This window comes from Trichechus manatus, unplaced genomic scaffold (genome assembly GCF_000243295.1).
Source record: "Trichechus manatus latirostris isolate Lorelei unplaced genomic scaffold, TriManLat1.0 scaffold00059, whole genome shotgun sequence".
In the NCBI taxonomy this organism is placed as follows: Eukaryota; Metazoa; Chordata; class Mammalia; order Sirenia; family Trichechidae; genus Trichechus; species Trichechus manatus.
In genome coordinates, this window is record NW_004443995.1 from 10,380,611 (window position 1) to 10,396,049 (window position 15,439).

At 39.2% G+C, this 15,439-nt stretch overlaps 1 protein-coding gene across 2 annotated transcripts in view; it reads right to left on the bottom strand.

Annotated features, from left to right (window-relative positions):
- Positions 1-256: 256 nt before the first annotated feature.
- EDNRA (endothelin receptor type A) overlaps positions 257-15,439 on the bottom strand; it is a 69,835-nt gene continuing 54,652 nt past the window's right edge. Inside the window, exons 3-7 of one of the 2 annotated variants that reach the window (XM_004378839.1) lie at positions 10,602-10,800; positions 6,878-7,030; positions 2,179-2,312; positions 1,632-1,740; positions 257-875 (exon numbers count right to left, since the gene is read on the bottom strand). In XM_004378839.1, coding sequence (XP_004378896.1) covers positions 735-875; positions 1,632-1,740; positions 2,179-2,312; positions 6,878-7,030; positions 10,602-10,800 — 736 coding nt within the window. In that variant the 3' untranslated portion in view covers positions 257-734. The remainder of the gene's footprint in view (positions 876-1,631; positions 1,741-2,178; positions 2,313-6,877; positions 7,031-10,601; positions 10,801-15,439) is intronic. The other variant, XM_004378840.1, reaches the window with a different exon arrangement.

The following is a 15,439-nucleotide window of genomic DNA, read 5'->3' on the forward strand; positions in this document are numbered from 1 at the left end:
CCATTAAAAAATAAAATACACGTTCTTAAAAATTCTTTAAGCAGCAGCTATTGAACTACCATATGTGGTTATCGGTCTGTGCTTTAAATGCCTACATTTGTTGTAGCTTTTAGAATTCATGTTTAAAAGTAAAATAGTGATTTGAGAAATATTAAATATTAACCTAATTTCTCACCCGAATACTGTTTTTCTTCTTCTTTTTTTGCAAAATATGAATAAAGAAGCTTAAATAATCACTTTGATGTAGTTAAGAAAAATACTGGCAGTGAATGACATTTCCAATAAAAGTGGCTTAAACCCATACTGTGTTTGGCCAAAAAAAAAATCACTTTAAAAATAGAAAATTTTGTCATAATCTCTGAAATTTCATGTGATCAGTTCTCACTGAATGTTTGGTAGAACTGTCACGAAAGCTGGTCACGGCCGTGAAAACTCTATGTTCATGCAAAAGTGGGAATATCTTTCTGGTTTCATTTAATAGCCTCCTTTCCCCCCAACTCCCACCATTTTTTAGTGCTCAATATAATATGCAGAATATGTAAATTAGAAGATACACAGAAGTTTTAGGTATAACCAGTCCAACCTGTGATGTTTTGGAAGCATTTCTCCCCCCAGGGAGTGAGACTGAGTTAAAGGAGAAGAAGGACTGGAGAAGAGGTTTCCGGAGACACAGCTGCAATGTGATTTTTCTCCAATAGGATTTGAAGGAATACTGATGAATGTTTCCAAGAGGCTTAGTTTATACTGTCCTTATGGCTGCTCCTCTCTGTGTTGTGGTTGTTTTGTTCATGGTTCTTCCACTGGATACTTGTTCCATTCATTGGGACCGAGGTCATCAGACTTTTGGACTGGTAACAGCAGCAGCAGAGGCAAGACTGGTAAAAGGAACAGACTCTTAAAAACAGGAACCTACTAACTCATTTCCAGAAGAACATGAGGGCCTTGAGTTCCCACCAACAAGGGTAAATGTTCATACACATGTGAGGAAAGAATGTGAGCCTTATCATTAATCTAGAGTACCAAGTTTATAATCTTTAGGTACAAGTTAAATTGTCCATTCTAGAGAAGAGAAACACTTCCCTTGTCTCGCATTTCAGCTCCATCTATCAAGCAGTGTTGGCCAGCCAGAGAGTGCTCTACTGACTTGGGGTGGGCATGAGTGGGAAGGGGCCAGAGAGGCCTGACGTTTCTTCAGTGTGCATCATCTGTGTGGCACCTCAGTCTGCTCCTTACAAGAGCCCGATTTCTATTTCTCCCGTTTAAAAAATGAGGACAGTGAGATCCAGAGAGAATGACAAGATAGAACTAGAATTAGAACCCAGGATTCTCTAGATTGGATTTTTTCCCATGGACATGCTGCCTTTTTATAAAGACCAATCATGAAGTGTATTAACAACAGCCAAAAGGTGGAAACACCACAAATGTCCATCAACAGGTGACTAAATGTGGTATATACATACAATGGAATATTATTTATCTATAAACAGAAATGAAATTCTGATATGTGCTATGACATGGATGAACCTTGAAAACATTATGCTAACTGAAATAAGCCAGGCACAAAAGGACAAATATTAATATACTCATTTGGTTGTCCTTAAAAAAAAAAAAAAGTTGCATAGCAGTCTTACCTGGAAGCAATTTTTAAATTTTTTGCTCACAAAATATAGAGCTATGGGGTTTATACATGAATTCATGGTTGCCAAGTTAATACCGATGTAATCCATGAGCAGCAAGAAACTAGAACAAAAGAAAATGGAGTAGAATAATTAGAATGTAATGATTTTTTAATCTGCTAACTAGTATTTGTCTCTAGAATAAGCATAGTTCTTGCCCACAAGCCATTTCTTACAGGTGGCAGAATTTTTTGTTTTTTTTTTGAGGATGCTTGTTTAAATGGCACTTTCAGTTCTGCCCGGTGTTTATAGATACCTCAGCCACTTGGTTAGCTCAAACCCTTACACTCAGTCTCGTCTCAGGAGTCGAGTGGCAAGATTAGAGATAGGACTTGCACAAATTCTAGTAACAGTTATGGACTACGTTGGCTAAAAAAAAACCAACTTTGCAATTTGCATTTTCCATGGCTAACAAGAGTGTAGATGCGATGGTTTTGTAAAAGTGTTACAAATGGGAAAATCGGGGAAACTCCAATCTCCTAATGGGTAAATAGACTCTTACCTGAGTAATTCACATCGGTTCTTGTCCATCTCATCGTATACGGTTTTCTTCAGAATGCGGCTTAAATGAAGGGGGAACCAGCAAAGAGCGAAAATTACAACCAAGCAGAAAACGGTTTTTGCCACTTCTCGACGCTAAAGGAAGGTGAGAAAAGAGAAAGTACATTAGATTTAATGTTTTTATATTAGATGAAACAACTACGCACCAAGGAGGTAGTAGGTATCAGGGTAAGAATAACCCACAGAAGAGCCAGGAGAACGGCCAGACTCATAGTATCTCCACCTCTTCCAGATTCTGCGTCCAACTTTCTAGCCAAGGAGTTGGTGATAATGCTTTTGGGAAGCTGCCAGGCAGGATGGTGGCCTCAGGTTGGTTATTTGGGCTGGGTTAGAGGTGGAAACTCGCTGGAAGTGAGCCAATACTGCGGCTGAGTCTGTGTGTATGTGTGTGACGAGTGTATGGGGAAAGGAGTTAGCTACCAACCTCAGCAACAGTAACTAACTAGCATTTAGTGATAAAAAAGAAGCCCTGGTGGCGCAACGGTTAAGTGCTTGGCTGCTAACCAAAAGGTTGGTGGTTTGAATCCACCCAGTGGCTCTGTGAGACAAAGACCTGGCAATCTGCTCCTATAAAGATTACTGCCAAGAAAACCCTATGGGTACTTCTACTCTGCCACGTGAGGTTGCAATGAGTCTGAATATACTCGATGGCACCCAACAACTTTGCCTTTGTGGAAGGCAAAGTGACCGAACACAGCATGATAACGGACAAATCTGCAAAGCTGCATAGAAAACAAAACAGGAGCAGGGAACATAAAAGAAAAGGCAACAGCAACATGTTTTCTACACTTCCTGATCTTGAAAAAAGCTAGCCCTGGGATCCATTTACTTTTTAAATTCTCTGATGAATGACATATTTATTCCAAGTATCTATTGTTTGCAAACAGAGGGATGAGAGTAAAAGATTAGCAGCAACGATGATCTGAAAAACTGAGACATGCTGACCCTGGACTGACTTCAGCTGAGGGCTTTCATGTCTGTGCAGGATCAGAAAAACCCTAGATTAGGAATTCTCTGCAACCATTCATTTGTGTGCGTTGGGCTCGAGTATTAAAACACGTGAATTTAGAAGTTTAACTAGAAATCTAAAATGCAATTGTCTGTAACTGGGATCAGTTGATGTCAAAATAAAACTGATTGAAAACAGGATTTGGAAGAGTAATGCTGGTTCAACCTGAACCATATAGCATTAAGAGTGGGAGGTCTGCAATAAACCCACACGACCAGTAAAGCTATTTAAGAAGATTCTAGGGAAGTTGTCACAAATTGCTGCTTTAACCCAAAAAACTGGGAGATCTTTGATCTTTCGTAGTTATTGGTCTAGTTGGGATATGGCTCCAGAGAACACCTAAACACAGCATAAACACATAATCAGATCTGTTTTCAAGATCTGACTGAGGGAAGGAATAAAGGATTCCAATCTGCAGGAATGAGGGGGCTTTTTAAAGGGCCAGCATCTGTACGCAGAAAGACAGCATATCCATAAACATAGCAAGGAGGGTAGTAGTGGGGGAGGTTACTTTTCCTGAGTACATCGTCAAAGAGGAGAATCTTTTTAAAAGGCATCATTCCAGTGGTAGAACTCTTGACATCCATGTGGGAGACCCAGGTTTAATTCCCAGACAATGCACCACATGTGCAGCCACCACTCTTCTGTCAGTGGAGGCTTGTGTGTTGCTATGATGCTGAATAGGTTTCAGTGGAGCTTTCAGACTAGGAAGAAAGGCCTGGCAACCTACTTCCAAAAATCAGCCAATGGAAAACCCTACAGATCATAACGGGATCATGGGGATGGTACAAGACCTAGCTATATTTTGTTCCGTTGTACATGGGGTTGCCATGAGTTAGGGGCTGACTCGATTGCAGCTTACAACAACATTAATAAGTTACTATGACAGTCTGATATTTGCTTAACCAATATCCATCCATTCTCATGTCTTACTTGCTGTCACTCAGACCCCCAATTTGGTTATGGCAGCAGTGGGGCCTGGCCTAATATCTGAGTAGTCCTGTGACACAGTCCTGACAATTAGATTAAGTAGAAATTGTTGGGTGGGGTTTTTGGAAAAGCTATTTAAAACTGAAGGGACACTCAGCTGATGCACATTTACTAATGTGTCTTACGTTCTTTCCCTTCTTGCTGCCGAGAAATAAGATAAAAGAGTGGAGCAGCAGCTGCCTCCTTGCAATACTGAAGGTAAAGTTAGCAAAACAACAGACAGCTGGCTGGTGACTTCCTTGACCACTGAGCCAATGCTATTTGAACTTTTTGCTCTGTGAGAAACATAAACCCCTATTTGGCCAAATCACTGTTATTTTGGGCATTCTGTTACCAGCATCCAAACACAATCCCTAACTGATCAAGTTGTTGCCGTGATGATGAAGAGAAATGAGAGAAAACCATACGAGAAGCAAGACCAAGAGTCATACGGGGAATCTTAGTCAAAGAGTGGCAGTGCCTTTTATTCTGCACTAACTCCCTCAGGTCCTAGTTGAAGGTATACCAGCCAGGGTCACCCTTCTGCCGTTAGAACCCACCACAGCTCTGAGTGTGACTAAAGGGAACAATTACTGCACAAGCGTTCAAGTTTTGGATTATCATCTCCAGTAAGGGATTGAGCAAATCCCTTCAACACACTGTAGAGTGAGGATTACGTTGGTCCTACCTACCTCGTAGGGTGTATGAAGACATCAAACAAGACATAGCACATAAAGAAAGTACTTTTTAAAAAAATCCTGACAAAGATACTTTTTATAAACTAAAGTTTCTGAAAATATAAAGAATGCTATGTCAATATGAAGCAGCATCATATTATCATTATTCCCAGTGGCTACTTAATTCTTTTTCAGAGCAGTTACCACTCATAGCTTAAAGAGGCTAATGCTAAAATCAACATTTAAAACACTGTTTTTCACAATGTCAGGTCTAATCAATTATTTCCATTGTAGGGATGAGAGGTAATAGTTGCTAAATATCGCTTATATTGGGTCTACTTGAAGCATTCATGCCTGAACAAAGTCATGAAAGTTTCTCAACATGATCTTCTTGCTGAATTTCAAACAAAGATAAGCGCAAATATTTGTATGGCATGTTAGACTTTACAAAGTATGTACATACACATTAATTTCTTTGATTCTCATCATAACATTGATTCATATATTATTAGGCCCATCTCATCATATGCAGTTTTCTTCCAAACGCAGCTTAGATGAAGGGGGATGCGGCGCTGAAGCTAATAAAAATCAGTAAAGCACATGGAAAAGAGCTTCTGCTGCCGAAATGATGCTTGTGCATGGTAATTACATAGGACAGATTTACAAGCTACACCAAACAACTCACAGTGACTTTTCATACAGTTGAGTGTTCTCTCTATTGGGAACAAGAACTTACCTGCAGTCCTTAGTTTTAACTGTTGAATTAACGTATATTGACATTTGCTGAGTTATCTATTACGAGTGGGCTCTATTAGGCACTTTACATTCATTAAGTAATTCCCATGATGTATTTTATGAGGAACTACAAGCTCAGAGAGGTTAAGTAATCTGTTCACGTCACAGAGCCAGCAAGTGTTTAAGAGCCAAGTTTTGCCCTCTAAAGCCCACAGCTTTATCTGGTCTGTTATGTTATCCATAAGGAGCAAAAGTAGCCTCCTATTGACTTGTAAAATTCCTTCTAGAACTTCCCATTGCCAGTGAGTTGATTCTGACTCATAGGGACCCTATACGACAGAGTAGAACTGCCCACAGGGTTTCCAAGGCTGTAATCTTTATGGAAGCCAATTGCTACATCTTTGTCCTGCAGATCAGCTGGTGAGTTCAAACTGCTGACCATTTGGTGAACAGCCAAGTGCTTAACTACTGTGCCACCAGGTCTCCTTTTCTAGAACTTAAGGTCCTCTAAAAAGTGACCTCTACTTATGTAACTCAATCTCATTTCTTATTATGAGTCTTCCCTTAGATGTTGCTCTAGTCCAGTTCATCTCTTTTTTACCACTTCCAGATGTGTGGTGCCCATTCCAAGTTATAACGAGATGCTTGTCCTTCCACCTGAAATGCCCTCCGTCCTCTTCTTCACCCATAAAATCCCCTTATCCTCCCAGGCCTGGTTCATGAAAGTTTCCCCGTGACTCTAGCTCATACTTCCCCTGGCTTTCTGTAGATGGGCTACTTTTACCACACCTTGTGATTTTACTCTCCAGTTGGTCCATGTTTGTATTTCACCTCCACAACAGGGCTGCAAGGTCTTCACAGCAGCAAGCGATATGCTTCTTTTTGTCCCACCACAGTTCCAAGTCCAGTTCACTGTACGCACACACATACACATGCATACACGCACGCACAAACACTCACACGTTCTCTCAGTATACTCTTGGCAAAATAAATGAATTAAAATGAATAAATAGTTCCTTTTTGTTGGAGCCCAGCTTTCTGGGCCACCTGCTTCACTGGCAGCCTCCCTATTGCACAAAAGAAATCCTTAACACTATAATTATAACTCAAGCACTTACAAGACACTATTCTTTTTTGTTTTAAAGAAAGCCAGGCTAAATCTGCTGGCACACCTGTAAATACAGTATTTGGAGGCATTTTGTCAAGGACAAACAGTCTCAGCCAGATTTTCATGATCTTACTAGATTTACCTGTTTAAGATGTTCACTGAGGGCAATTCTCAAGCTGCCGTTTCTCCTGTTTAACATCTCACAAGTCATGAGCGTATAGAAGATTGCAGTGCACACCAAGGGCATGCAGAAATAGAACCCGAATAGCCACCAGTCCTTTACGTCTTGGTAGAACTGTAAAGCAAAGCAAAGAGGTATAATCATGTAAATTAAAAGTGGAGTGTCTCAGGTAGCTTCGAGATCTTTATACTTGCAGACCTGTGTGTATATTCACGCCCGCTGGTTGCAGTCATGGGACAATGAGAAAGGGGAGTGCTCAAAACCCAATTAAATTTGAAGGTCTATAAATAGCATATGAAGAAAATCCTTAAAAAAAAATCCTGACAAGGATACTTTTTATAAACTTAAGTTGGTTCCAATTCCACAATGAAAGAGCTCTAATCAATACAAATAATTCCTTTCCAGTGCTTCCAAAACATGATTTTGAGACATGCAGACTATATATTTATCTTTATTGATGAATCTCAAAATTTTTCTAGTGTCTGGTTTACATTTGACCATTGTGGTTAAAGTGTATTTCATGTGGACATCTTGTTTGGAAACGGTGAAGGTTATGAATGGCTTATCTGTGCAGCTTTGGTTACTGGAGTTAACCCTTTGCCTGGTATGCCTGCTATGTGACCTCGGAGCCAGCTAGTTCCAGCCATCAATAACTGTAGTCTTTTTCCTGCTCTTAATAGTTACCACCTGGAAACCATTGAGGCAGAATCTCTTACCCGAAGGCATATTTATTTAGCATTATCTCCCTGTGGGCAGGATTTGTAAATGTCGGGATGATTCAGTTTTCTACTTTTTTAAAAAGGAGAACCCTTAATATCCTATAAAATTAAAATTGGAAGATAATATGTAAATCTTTCCTTCCACTAAATTGATCTTCCCACTTGGGAAAGAAATGCTTTTCTTTTCCTGATAATGTTTGTCCAGATTGTTTATTTACTAAGGATAAAGCAGCCTACTGTAAAAACTCAGTTCCCACAGTAAAAAATTGTGCTGTGCCATGAAAAACTGGTCAGTGTCTGAATATAGAAAGAGGACCACTAGGCTACATTTATAACATGTTTATTAAAATAATCCATAAATGGTTCCTGAGGAAAAAAAGTTCTAAGCAGGGGTTCTTAACTATTTTTATGCCACAGACCGCCCCCCTTGGAAGCCTGATGAAAACTATAATCCCTTCTGAGAATAATGCTTTTGCACGCATAAAATAAAATACGTTAAGTTTACAAAGGGAACCAATTACACTGAAACACAGTTATCAAAACATTGAAAACAAAATTCTGGTCTAGTAATATATGTGTTTCTTTATTAAACAATTAAATTACAAATCTAGTGGTGGCTCTACTCACTACCAGAATATTGAAGTAGTGATAGGAATAAATGATATTTTGAGATTCTGCATCTAAAAACAACACCTAACAACAACAACAACATGAAAATGTCTGCGATTTCTATTGGCGAAAAAGTCATGGGTGGCCCTTGGACTCTCTATCAGCCCAGAACTAAAACCATTCCCGAGGCCAACTCATCAGGCGAAGATTAGACTGGACTATGGGGGCATAAAATGATATTCGTGAAGAGTGTGCTTCTTAGCTCAAGAAGATACATGAGACTAAATGGGCAGCTCCTGTCTGGAGGTGAGATGAGAAGGCAGAGAGGGTCAGGAGCTGGCTGAATGGACATGGGAAATCAGGGGTGGAAAGGAGGAGTGTGCTGTCACAGTATAGGGAGAGTATTTAGGGTCACATAGCAGTGTATGTATAAATTTTCATATGAGAGACTAACTTGAATTGTAAACTTTCACTTAAAGTACAACAATAAAAAAAAAAAAAAAAAAGAACGGCTACAAAAAAAAAAAGTCATGGGTAATGCTAAGTACTATTGTGGTTTGTTGCCTACATTCATGACAGAAGGACATGATAAATTTCAGTTAGAAGTTAGTGAAAATGAGCATGTAATTTTTTTCTATCCTGTCCTCAAGTTAAGTACCATCTCTCAAAGGAGTTGCTATACGGATATTTCCCTATCCATATTATGCCATAGAAAGATTTAAGTTCTGAACTTAAAAAAAAAAAATTCAGAAAAGGTTCTCTCTCTCTCTTTTAAGTGCAACACAAAAACTCTTTTGAGCAGCCCCCTTCTTTTATGCCCTCTTTTTCCTGGTGCATTGCTAGCGGAGTGAGAATGGCCCGGAAGCAGCTGCAAAGGGTCTGGAAGCTGACCCCAAAGAAGACTGGATTGAGTCCCCTGCCCCCTCTGCATTGGAGGCCTGTAGAGAGAGGGGTCACACATTTCTTTTTTACTGATGTCATCAGCAAGGGTACGGAGATGCCTCCAGTCAGTCTACGTTAGAGTAAAGTTGAGGAGAAAAGAGTGGAAAAGTGAGAGGAAATAAAGTCAGGGAAAAAAGAAAAGATAGAAGGAGAAAAAGAATTCTAAAACTTTAGACTTGGAATGAAATCTAAAAATCTATCAGTTCAAACTCACATGCTTTACTGTAAACCTCCAGGACACCCCTGCCTGAAGGGTTGCCACCCTTTGCTTGAACACTTCTATAAAGAAGACTCAGTCTTCATGAAGCAGTCCATTTCATTCTGTCTAGCTCCAATAATCAGTAAGCTCCTCCTTCTATTGAGCCTTTTCTTTCTTTTTGTTTTAGTCTGGGATATCTTCCCAAATTCTGATAACCTCCTATTGTCTACTTTGTTTTTCACTATGGAGACCGATCTGATAAAAAAGTCCATATATAAACAGAAGACCTCAATTTTAAGGTTGTCAGCTTGGCAGATCTCATGAGCACTTTTAATTTTAAAATAAGAATCTCCAAGCAAGATAACTGGTCAACTGGAAAACCAGTAATTTTGTGAATTTTCGAAGTTAAGAAAACATAGCTTGAGATGTCTGTAAACGATTAAATGTGGAATCTGAGCTGCATGAAAACTCACATCAAAGCATTAAATTATGCTGATTTAAGTGAAATAGTTATCTTTTTGATTTGCCTCCTCAGTCCACATGTAACTTGTTTTGTAAAGCAAATATGCATTTTAAATGTTTCCTAATACACTCAGCAATGTGATTAAACTTTTCAGAAAAACATTAATGTGGTCAGGTATATTAAACAAAACAACTACTACTAAATTTGGCAAACTAAAAAACACTTTTTAAAAAGGTTCAGTAGTTTTATATAATTGGTATATTAGACATTGTTCTGTACTAATAAATACATGTAAGCACTATATCCTCCTTTGAATTAGTAAATCCATCTTTAAGAATGTGAATGAGCAATGTGCATTTCCCCAAGTAATACAGAATAAGCATCAGCATGCATGTAGGATGTTGTATTCCTTACTGTAAAAACAAAAAATATTATATACACACACATATATATTCCAATCCCTCTTTTTCAGTAAATTTGTTTCAGAATTCTTAGTTGTTTGGTACAGAATGATAGTTATGTCTACAGTTGTGCAACAATATAAGAGTAAAAACCAAATGAGTTAATCAATTGTATTCTAGTCAAGAAGCTAAATACTGGTTTCACATCCGCTTTTGATGCAACTGAAGAATACCTGACTGAACTGGCAAAGGAAACCACACTTGGCATGGTGGAGAGGTAAAGTGTAAGATGGTGAAGGATAAATGAAAACTTCCTTCCTTCCCCAATTCATTCTTTGTAAACTATTAGTACCTCCATGAATTTTGATGTGGCATTGAGCATACAAGTTTTGTGTTGTTCACCCTTGTATTCAAAGGGCACCATGACGAAGCCGATTGCTTCAGGGATGGCCAGGATAAAGGAAAGGATCCAGATGGAGACAATTTCAATGGCAGTGACCAAGGGAATCCCAATTCCTTGAACACGACTCCAGGAGGCAACAGCTCTGTACCTGAAAAAAAAAAAAAGGGCAGTGGAACCAAGTAGTTAGGAATTTTAAAACCTATTTTAATGAACAAAAATTATAAATTCTGGAAATATCTTAAAGGTCATTAACCATAATTGGACAGTATTGTCATGAGAAACTGAGGAATTGAAATTCACTGGGAGAGAGAGTTGATAGGCTACATTTTCTTCCAAAATGAAATTTAAAATATGACGGCGACCCTTTGGAGTAATCTCTGCCATTGATCAGATTCTGAATTATAGAATATTTAAGTAGAGTTTCCAATAAGAGCAGCATATATAAACAATTTGAGAAGTGTGTGCATGATAATTTTTTAAATGAAGGAATAGAGCAGGGGAAGAAAATAAGAAATAGTGGGAAAAAAGGGGAGGGATGGCAAGGAGCCAAAGAAACTACGGGATTGGCTTGAAGTATTATCTTTTTCCTACGCATGGTTTCTTTTAGATTGCTTTCTTCTTATACTTTATGTAGACAAGTGTATGTGGCCATAAGAGTTACAGTTATGGCAGAGCCAACATGGTGCTACAGACAGAAGCACCATGCCATCCCTCCACAGCAAAGACCCAAAAAACTAAGTAAAACAGAGACAAACGTCAATCCTGGAACTGTAAGCATCAAATGAAGCGATAAAGAACTCAGCCAAGCAACAAATGGAATAAGAAACTGACAGAGAACAGAGAGCGAGGAGAGATACATGTGGAGATCCCCTATCAGCTAACGTAGCACAGATTTGCTGTCTTGGACTCCTGTCAGAGAATGGTGGACAAGGAGTATGGTAAAGCAGCTTCACAGAGCTCCCAGCAGGAGACAGAGCACCTGGTAACTAGCAATGTATGCTTTCCCACCCCCATCCTTCTCACCCCTGCTCTATCCTTGTCAATTCCTAGAAGCCTGTGGTAGCTCAGCAGGCTATGAAGTGTAGAGTCTGTGGCACTTGGATTTGTCTTGCCCACATTGGAGACTGGTGGAAAGGGAGTATGGGAAAGCAGCTTCATGGAGCTTCCAGCAGGAGACAGAACAACAGGTAACCAGTGATATACACTTTCCTACCCCTTACTCTTCTCCATCCCCCCCGTTCCGCCTCCTCTGCATCCCGACAGCTGCAGTCTCCTGGCTGGGAGGCACTGGCTATCAGCCCCATGATACTTGGATTTGCCCTGCTCACACTGGCTGGCTCCTTGAGTGCCGTTTGTCGCTGGTGTTGCTTGTTTCTGCTTCTTTTGGTTTCTTCTGTGCCTCTCACCACCTCCCCCTCCTTTCTCTTGAACGCCTGGCTCCATGTGCCATCTTTGCTTCTTCTTGAAAGGCTGTGAAGTGCCGCTTGACTGAGGAACTGCTTCTCTGGTCCATACCACCACATAGGTGGGATCTGTGGGGCTTTTTTGTTTGTTTGTTTGTTTGTATTCTTTTTCTTTGCATGCCTTGGCAGCCCCTACTAGCCGGGCTGTACTGCAACACTTTGGAGCTACATTCTTGGTCTGCGCAGCTGTGTAGTGGATCCCTGCAGGCATTTCTTTTTTCTTTCTTCCTTTTGGTCCTTCTTCATTTCTCTGTTTCTTCTCTCTCAATACTTACCTTCTTTTTCTGTCTCTTGAATACCTGGCACTATGTGACATCTCTACCCGTTCTAGCCAGGCTATACTTAGAGGCCTGAGAGCCACTACCCCAGTCTTTGCAGCCACACTGGTGGAATCTCTGGGGACTTCTCTTCTTTTTCTAATTTTTATTTATTATTTTTTCTTTTTCCTGTTTTCTTTTCCTTTTTGTTTTTCTTCATTTCTCGGTTTCTCATCTCTCCACTCCAATGGCAAGCTCCCTTTTCACTCTTTTTTTTTTTTTTTTTTGGCTCCTGTTTCTCTCTCCTCTATCACCTCTTTCCCATACCCATCTGAGCTCCACACATCACAATCCCCCCCCCTTCCTGCCTAACTGCACCATGCACTGAAGATCATACTTCCGAGCAGCACAGGCATGGCATACAGGAACCTGCCCTGCACTGATTCCTGGCCCACTCTGCCGACCGTAGTATGTGCCACACACAACCCATCCCAGTCCTTCCCCTTCAGCTGGACCTGCCCTGCTGCACCAAAGCTGAGGAACTGGCTCTGCCCACTAAACAAGGAGGTGAAAAGTATCATGCCCAAAGACAAGCAAACAACAAAGAACTCACAGCCCACCTGCTCAGACACAACCAAATAAAACAAAAAAGCAGGATGAAACAAACAAATTTACAGTCAATAAACGAAGAAAATAACTACTGAATGTCCCGAAGACAGCAGACAATATCAAAACATATAAAAAAACAGGACAGAGTGGTTCCAGTAGGCATCCAAAATAAAACACCAGATGACTTTCCACTAGAAGAAAAGGCACTAGAACTACCCGATAGGGAATTCAAATCTCTAATATTCAGAGCTCTCCAAGAGTTGAAGCAAAAAGCAGACAAAAAGGAGGGAAAAATAGACAAATTCATGGAAAAAGCAGACAAATTCATGGAAAACACAGACAAAAAATGAAATAATTGAGGAAAATAACACAGGAACAAAATGCCAAAAAAATTCACAACTAGAAATCATACACAAACAACAATTAGAAATCCAAAAGATAAGCAACAAGATTTCAGAAATGGACAGTGTCATAAAAGGGCTGAGGGGCAGGTTTGAAACAATGGAAGAGAGGATCAGTGAAATTGAAGACAAACACTTGGCTACAACTCTGAGGAAAAATCAGAAAAAAGAATGAAGAAAAATGAAGAAACACGGAGAATTATGTGGGATATAATCAAAAGTAAAAATCTGTGAGTGACTGGAGTTCAAGAAGAGGGGGAGAAAATGGAAAACATAGAGAGGATCATTGAAGAATTGCTGATAGAAAACTTCCCCAATATCATGAAAGATGAAAAGCTGACCACCCAAGAAGCTCAACAAACCCCATACAGGATGATACCAAAAGAAAATCATCAAGGCATATCATAATCACACTCCCTAAAACCAAAGATGAAGAAAGAATCCTGAGAGCAGTTCGAAAAAAGGAAAAGTCACATACAGAGGAGAAACAGTAAAATTAAACTCTGATTATTTGGCAGAAACAATGCACGCGAAAAGGTAATGGGATGACATATATAAAACCTTGAAAGAAAAAAACTGCCAACCAAGAAAATTTATATCCTGCAAAACTCTTGTTCAAATATGATGGTGAAATCAGGACATTTCCAGATAAAGAGAAATTAAGGGACTATGTAAAAACCAAACCAAACTTACAAGAATTATTAAAGGGTGTCCTTCTGTCTGAGAACAAACATCAGACCACAGCCTGAATCTAGCATGCAAGATTGTACCAGCCAGATATCAACCTAAGAAATGAACTCTCAAGCACTATCCAAAACCAAAAGAATTACAACAGTGAACCAGAGAGGTTATCTGTAAATGACAACAACGTCAGAACAAGAAAAGAGGGAATAAACGGTGTAGGTACAGAACTTTCTAATGGAGAGAAAGGCAAGGCAATACCAGGTAATAATAGACTGGTTCAAATTTAGGAAGACAAGGGTACATTTCAAGGTAATCACAAAGAAAGTTAAAAAACCTACTCATCAAAATAAAGAAGAAAAACATAAAGTCTCAGTAAAAACAAAATCCACAAAAACAGAAAAAAGGAAAAAAAGTCCACAAACAAAAGGAATTCAGCATAAGAGAGTAAGAGAAACAAAGAAAATGTCAACACCAAAAAAAAAAAAAAAGCACTACAAAATGAAAGCAATAAACTCACACCTATCAATAATTACATTGACTGTAAATGGCCTAAATGCCCCCATAAAGAGACAGAGAGTGACAGAATGGATAAAAAAAATTGGATCCATCATTATGCTGTCTACAAGAGACACACCTTAGAAACAAAGACATAAATTTATTAAAAATCAAAAGACAGAAAAAAAAAATCAAGCAAACAACTACTGAAAAAGAGCAGGAGTGGCAATATTAATCTCAGCTAAAATAGACTTTAAAACAAAATCCACCATAAAAGACAAAGAAGGGCACTATATCATGATTAAAGGGATGATCCATCACAGAGACATAACCATAATAAACATCTACACACCCAATAACAGGGCTCCAAAATACATAAAACAAACTCTAACAGCACTGAAAAGAGAAATTGACAGTTCCAAAATAATAGTAGGAGACTTCAACACACCACTTGGTAAAGGACAGAACAGCTAGAAAAAAACTCAGCAAAGACACAGAAGACCTAAAGGACACAATTAGCCAACTTGACCTCATAGACATATATAGAACACTCCACACAACAGCTGCAAAGTACATATTATTTTCCAATGCACGTGGAAAATTCTCCAGAATAGACATCTTAGGCCACAGAGCAACCCTCAACAAGATCCAAAATGCTGAGATAATCCAAAGTATCTTCTCTAACCACAATGCCATAAAAGTAGAAATTAACAACAGAAAGAGCAAGGAAAAACAATCAATTACATGAAAACTGAATAACATCCTGCTTAAAAACCACTGGGCAATAGAGGAAATCAGAGATGGAATCAAAATATTCCTAGAATCAAAGGCAGTCCTCAGAGGACAATTTATAGCAATAGATGCACACATCAAAAAAG